General features: G+C 42.2%; 1 protein-coding gene across 1 annotated transcript; it reads left to right on the forward strand.

The window, feature by feature from the left end:
• The first annotated feature begins 317 nt into the window (after positions 1-317).
• Positions 318-2,356, forward strand: sox17 (SRY-box transcription factor 17). The gene is made up of 2 exons (XM_075452135.1): positions 318-795; positions 1,132-2,356. Exons 1-2 carry the CDS (start codon positions 498-500, stop codon positions 2,034-2,036), a joined length of 1,203 nt encoding a protein of 400 aa, XP_075308250.1. The 5' UTR covers positions 318-497; the 3' UTR covers positions 2,037-2,356.
• The last annotated feature ends 3,776 nt before the right edge of the window (positions 2,357-6,132 follow it).

Consider the following 6,132-nt stretch of genomic DNA (forward strand, 5'->3'; position numbering starts at 1 on the left):
TGGACGACCGCGCGGAGTTGTGTGCAACTAGAAAAGAGGGATTATTTCACCTATATTGCTCCAAAGTTAGACTAAACTGCTGTGGCGACTTTTAAACGCGTATTAAATCTATATCTGTAAGTCCACACAGTCATACATTCTGGTAAATTAGTTCTGGACCTCAGCGTGTCTCACTGCTCCAAACAAGGGTCGGAGGCGGGGTACTCTGAACTTTTTTTACACCTTTGTAGTAGCGGGCACTCCCTCCACGTGATGATTGGCTGCCTGCGCGTTTATAGAGGACGAACGTTCACATTCACTACTGACTTGTCTCTATCTTTCGGTTCTTACGGCTTACTGGAAGAAGCGAATGGATGTGACTAATCGTTTTGCACTCCAGCCTGAAGTCCAGAAACATCCGATTTTCCTTTTAATGTAATTGTAGGATCTTCTCTCTAGCTGTGTATTGTCGTCTTTGCGCAGTCCGGTGGTTCTACAACCCTCCCAGCTGGACAGAGATGAGTAGTCCCGATGCGGGTTACGCCAGCGACGATCAGACCCAGGCAAGGTGTGCGATGTCAGTCATGATGCCTGGAATGGGACACTGCCAGTGGGCCGACCCTCTCAGTCCTCTCGGTGAAACCAAAGTGAAAAGCGAGCCGTGCGCGTCAGGCTCCGGCGGCCAGAGTCGCGGGAAGAGCGAACCGCGGATCCGACGGCCCATGAACGCGTTTATGGTCTGGGCGAAAGATGAGCGCAAGAGGCTGGCGCAGCAAAACCCGGATCTGCACAACGCAGAGTTGAGCAAAATGTTGGGTAAGTACATTTTCGCTTTATTCCAAAAATCTGTTGTTTGCTTATTTGACAGATAACGATGTGTCGCTGGAGATTCGTTTACCCGACCGTTGTTTAGATGCTTTTTAGTTTCATTATGTTGAATTTACTTTAAATGTTTGGGCTTTTTTTTTCTCTGATAGTTTGTGCTGAAGTTTATGTTTTTAAAAGTTACTCTGAGAGTTAAGCTCCAGATGTAACCTCAAAAACCTGTCCCTGCCCCCAAAAATGGCAACAGGCTATTTTAGTGGGTATCACCAGGCTGTGTACAGTATCTGCTGACATATCACTGATGTGCACACTCCTCTTGACCTGCAGGGAAATCATGGAAAGCCCTTCCTGTCACAGAAAAGCAGCCATTTGTGGAAGAGGCCGAGCGGCTGCGTGTTCAGCACATGCAGGATCACCCCAACTACAAGTACCGGCCCCGGCGGCGGAAGCAGGTGAAGAGGATTAAGAGGCTGGACTCTGGTTTTCTGGTCCACAGTGTGTCCGATCACCAGGCCCAGTCGATGCCTGGGGATGGCAGAATGTGTGTGGAGACTTTGGGCCTTGGCTACCATGAGCACGGCTTCCAGGTTCCTCCACAGCCTCCAGGTCTCTACCGGGATGCTCAGGCTCTTGGGGGCCACTCTTATGAATCTTACAGCCTCCCCACACCTGATACGTCTCCTCTGGACGCTGTAGAGTCAGACTCAATGTTCTTTCCTCCACATTCACAAGAGGACTGTCACATGATGCCTGCATACTCTTACCATTCCCAAGTAGCAGATTTTCAGCCTCAGGAACCCCTCTCCAATCCCCACGGTAATTCCATCCTGCACCGACACCCAGCCTCAGTTCTAGAGCAGCCCCCTCAGCCAGCCGTACTCCCTCCTTCCTACATGGGATGCTCCAACCCTTTGGCCATGTACTACACCCAGCACTGTAGCCCTAGCCATCCTAAACGGCACCCTGGTGGGGCAGGACAGCTCTCCCCACCCCCTGACTCCCACTCTCACTCAGCAGACAACGTGGAGCAGATGCACCACTCCGATCTGCTGGCCGAGGTGGACCGCAGCGAGTTCGAGCAGTATCTGAGTTCCTCTTCAGCGCGAGCGGACATGACAGGCCTGTCATACGGTCCACATGAGGGTGGCATGCAAGGACCTGAAAGCCTCATATCATCAGTGCTGTCGGACGCCAGCACAGCTGTGTATTACTGTAGCTACAACAACTCCTAACCTCCTGCCTGGCCCTGCTGCAAGGACACATTATCTGACCTCAAATTTCTGTTGCAAAATTTGAACAAAATTTGCTTTCATTTTTATTTTTCACTACTGATACAGGAGGCTGCTGAGATTTTAAATGCCGCTTTGAAGAAGACTTTTGTACTGTATCTGTACAGTATAACAGTAAAGCCATAGAATATTTGTAACCTGAACACTGGTTTAACTTTTCTCTACTTCTCTTGCAGGGAGTTAATTTTGTTATGCTAAATATTGTACAGTCACAATTTTAAAGTTTATGTATATACTGAATGTGTTTTTTTTTTTTTTATACTTTCGCACTTTTTGAGAAATAAATTTTTGCAAATATTCTTGTCTTCTCTTGTATTTATTGTTTGAAATTCATGACATTTGATGAAGCGTTCACGCTGTGGAAGATAATCTCATAAACTTCATAATAAGGTGTGTTCTGCTTTATAAATGGGTTTTTATTCAGTCGTAAAATAGATTTTAAAATGTAAAAGTTGACATTTTTAAAGTGCAAATGCACTCGCCAGGCTTTACTTTTTTTCTTTCCATTAACTTTAGAGTTCATTCAGAGTTCTCTGTTTCATGGTTTGGGTTTGTTTTTCCTCCCTCCGTATGGAGCTGAATGGGCTCCCAGCAGCAGCAGAAGTTGCTCACCTGGAAGCAGGGCAGCAGAGGCCTGTGACCTAGCTTCCTGGCCCGGACAGAGTGGTGGTAATCTCAGTGTCCGCATTACACACGGCGCCTTGTTTTCGCAGCGTGGTAGCGGAGTTTATGCTCCGGACATCCTGCCTGTAAATGATTTAGCCTTTTCTGATTAATACTAAGGGCCATTAAATACAACTACACCGAACAATGGTGACACTTTATTAGTGTATTTTCACCACAGAACATGGGGTATATCAAAATGTACATCCTTCAGTTGTGCTTCATAACACTGCAGTGACATCAGGTTTTATTTCTGTGGGTATACTGAATGGCAATGATATATTTATCCGCTAAAGCCCGTCTGTTGCTTCGACATCAATCACACTTATCGGGCAAAAATCTTTAAGAGATCAGACCAAACCTTGAGGATGATTCGATGTATTTATAACTCAGAGAGAATCCTGTTTTATAAATAGAGATTTTCCCTATTTTAAAAGGAAGAGGTTCTTCTCGGAGGGGTCAATCACCCTGACCTCGATCCATTTTTAGCGCTTCAGAGGAAACATGTTCCAGAGGTGAATATATTTATGTGCTTTGTTCATGCTGGATGTTTTAAGATATTCTCCTGTGTAGAAGTCGCTGTTGGAGTAAAAAAAAATGTTGGTCTTCCCACGGTCTGATTAATGATGTCAGCTCATCTCAAAGTAAAAAAAAAAAACTTCATTATGTAGTCTCCTTTCTGCTGAATTACTGTAGCGACAGTTTTATTCTACAGAATAAATTATGCAGTGTTGTTGGCCCAAACAAGAATGTCTGACATGAAAAAGGTGTTCTTACGCGTCTTGGCTTCCCATCTGTCACCCAAACAGACTCATTTGCCTTCAGGCTGTGGCTGAAAAATCCACTGTAATTGGTGTGAATGTGTTTAAATTCAGTCTGCAGCTGAGTGGCAGGTTTATCCTCCCTGTTGTTACAGCAAATGGGTGCATAACAACAGGCTCAGGCCTCGATCCCCGAGGCTTCAGCAGTGTGGGTGGGGGTCACCTGCATGGACTCAGGGCAAGGCAGACCCCCCATATTATCTCTACACACTAACTGATTTGGGCTAATTGATGAGGAAGAGCTCAATGAGTGAAATTTGACCATTTGAAATCTATTGCTCAGGCATGACAAAGTGGAGGACAAATATGTTTTGGGGAAGTATAGTTTACTTTATTGTTTGTTTTGTTCATGCTTAATTTAATTCAGTCTAAAACCAACCATCTTGTACTGGTACATCTTGTGCTTGATGTCTTTTATCATTGTAATGACTTTTATGTTTGATTTTTTTAATTTTACATGTCAAATACGGTACATATAAAAGATTCTAAAAAGGATATCATATTCAGAAAAATTGTTATTACTTGTAAATATAGTATGTTTATATGCAAACATACATAAACAACTGCTCATTTTACATAATTATCGATAGATTTCCCCGACTGTTTCACACAGGTATGAAAAAAGGTATTTCTTTGATTTTAAGCAATTAGTTTGTATCAAGCAGCAGCACCAAACATGTTTCTAGATAAAAGCAAAAGATTTAGTCACAGCAAATGGAGCACATCTCGGAGGAAATCTGGCCTTTCATGGTGTTCCCAATGCTAGTGTAGTGCGTGTGAGTGTGTGTGTTTGTGTGTGTGTGTGTGTGTGTGTGTGTGTGTGTGTGTGTGTGTGCGTGTGTGTGTGTGTGTGTGTGTGTGTGTGTGTGTGTGTGTGAGTGCGTGTCCTGGGGCTTCGCTGCCAGCAGTGTGCAGAGAGCCACACTCAGAGATTACAGCAGCATGGGCGGGCTACATTAACACAGCAGCACTTAATCATGGCACTGCCCTAATCTCATCTCAGGTAGCTGCCTTTCACAAACACAGCGACAAACACAGCTTCATTTACCCACAAAGTCAACCGCAGTTTAATTCAACAAACCAGCAAGATCAGCTGTATTTGACCGACTCAGGCACAAACATGGTGAGGTTCAGTGAGAGGGTTTAGTAGCAATTATAGAGTTATTATAATGTCATGACAGCATCGAAGCAGGTTGAATTTACTGAATAAACAATGAACGCACGGCACAGATGAGCTGAATCCAGGTGCAAGCAATTATCCTTAATTGATTTCCCTCTCCCTTCTTTACAGCATTCAGAAACAGAGAGGACACACAAAAAGCATGCTTATATGTACAGATATAGATGTATATATGTATATACATATATATAAAATCTCTTCATAATATTATACATATCACATATTGGTGCTAGTTCAGGGTTCTAAGATTGATTATCTTCTGGAAGAGCTGAACTAAATCAATAATCATTAATGATGTCTTATCTTCATATATAACTGATCTATAATCAATAAGAAAAGGTAAAGTTCTAATCTTTATATCACTATCATCATCTAGTGGTGCTATATTCATTTTGTTACTACAGGATTTTTAAGGAAAAACATATTTGTGGCTCTAGATTCTCAAATATTAAGATTGATTGTGTTTCTCTGTGATAACTTTAAACTTTTTGACTTGCATCTTCACCGTGGTTTTTACATTGGCTGTGAGAACTTGCAAGACGTTTAAACCACTACCTTTCTTTTCTAAATCCTTCTGAATAATTATACTTTTATTATACTTTTTTTATTATTATACTTTTTTTCTTTTACAGTGCAGTTCAGGCCTTACTTTTTATGTTATTGTGCTGTTAAAAAAAAAAAAAAAACATGATGGGCACAAAACAGCACTGAGGCAATGACGTGCAGTTTCAGATACAAAGATAGAGGCTGCATGGCCCAAACTAATTAAGTCATTGATAGTAGATTGCAAATACAGCATGTGAAACAGCTGCAGGAGAGGGTGTGTCCGTTGTCTAAAGCAGGGCTGGTTGCTCATAATCCCGGGCAAATGCTGTCCCTCTGTGGCCTGATTGCTTTTATGGTCCCTGTCTGTCACACTACGGTCCAGTTGTACTTCACTATATATAGTTTCACAGATACAATCTAAGTTCGGTGTTCAATATTTGACTCAATAGTTTATCTTTATTCTGATTCCCGTTTTTTTCACTCTCTGGAATAATTAGTTTTTTCCAGTGAATTGCTAAATTGAACAGGTAACCACATGTTTTTTTTTTCTTGCCAGGATGTCAGCTGATGTGTCAAAATTCACACAGATTTTTCACAAATTAGTATTGTAGCATTTTTATCGGGAGGCACAGCATTATCACAACGGGAAACAGCTGTGTGCAGTTTTTTTTTCATTTTCTCCCGGAAAGTTTTATTCTCAAACCCGTCACGTCTTTATGTTGAACAGGAACGTATTCAATAGGATTTTTAATGTGGAAGTTTCTAAATGTCATCCTCACAACTAACTATTTTATACATGCACAAAAAAAGTGCTCACTTTTATGGGCAC

This window comes from Odontesthes bonariensis, chromosome 20, assembly GCF_027942865.1.
Source record: "Odontesthes bonariensis isolate fOdoBon6 chromosome 20, fOdoBon6.hap1, whole genome shotgun sequence".
Lineage (NCBI taxonomy): Eukaryota > Metazoa > Chordata > Actinopteri > Atheriniformes > Atherinopsidae > Odontesthes > Odontesthes bonariensis.

What these genes read in the sequence shown, in the direction of transcription:
- sox17 (XM_075452135.1), top strand. Translation starts at nt 498, where the DNA reads ATGAGTAGTCCCGATGCGGGTTACGCCAGCGACGATCAGACCCAGGCA. An exon ending in AGAGTTGAGCAAAATGTTGG is followed by an intron (nt 796 to 1,131) that starts GTAAGTACATTT and finishes CTTGACCTGCAG; the next exon opens with GGAAATCATGGAAAGCCCTT.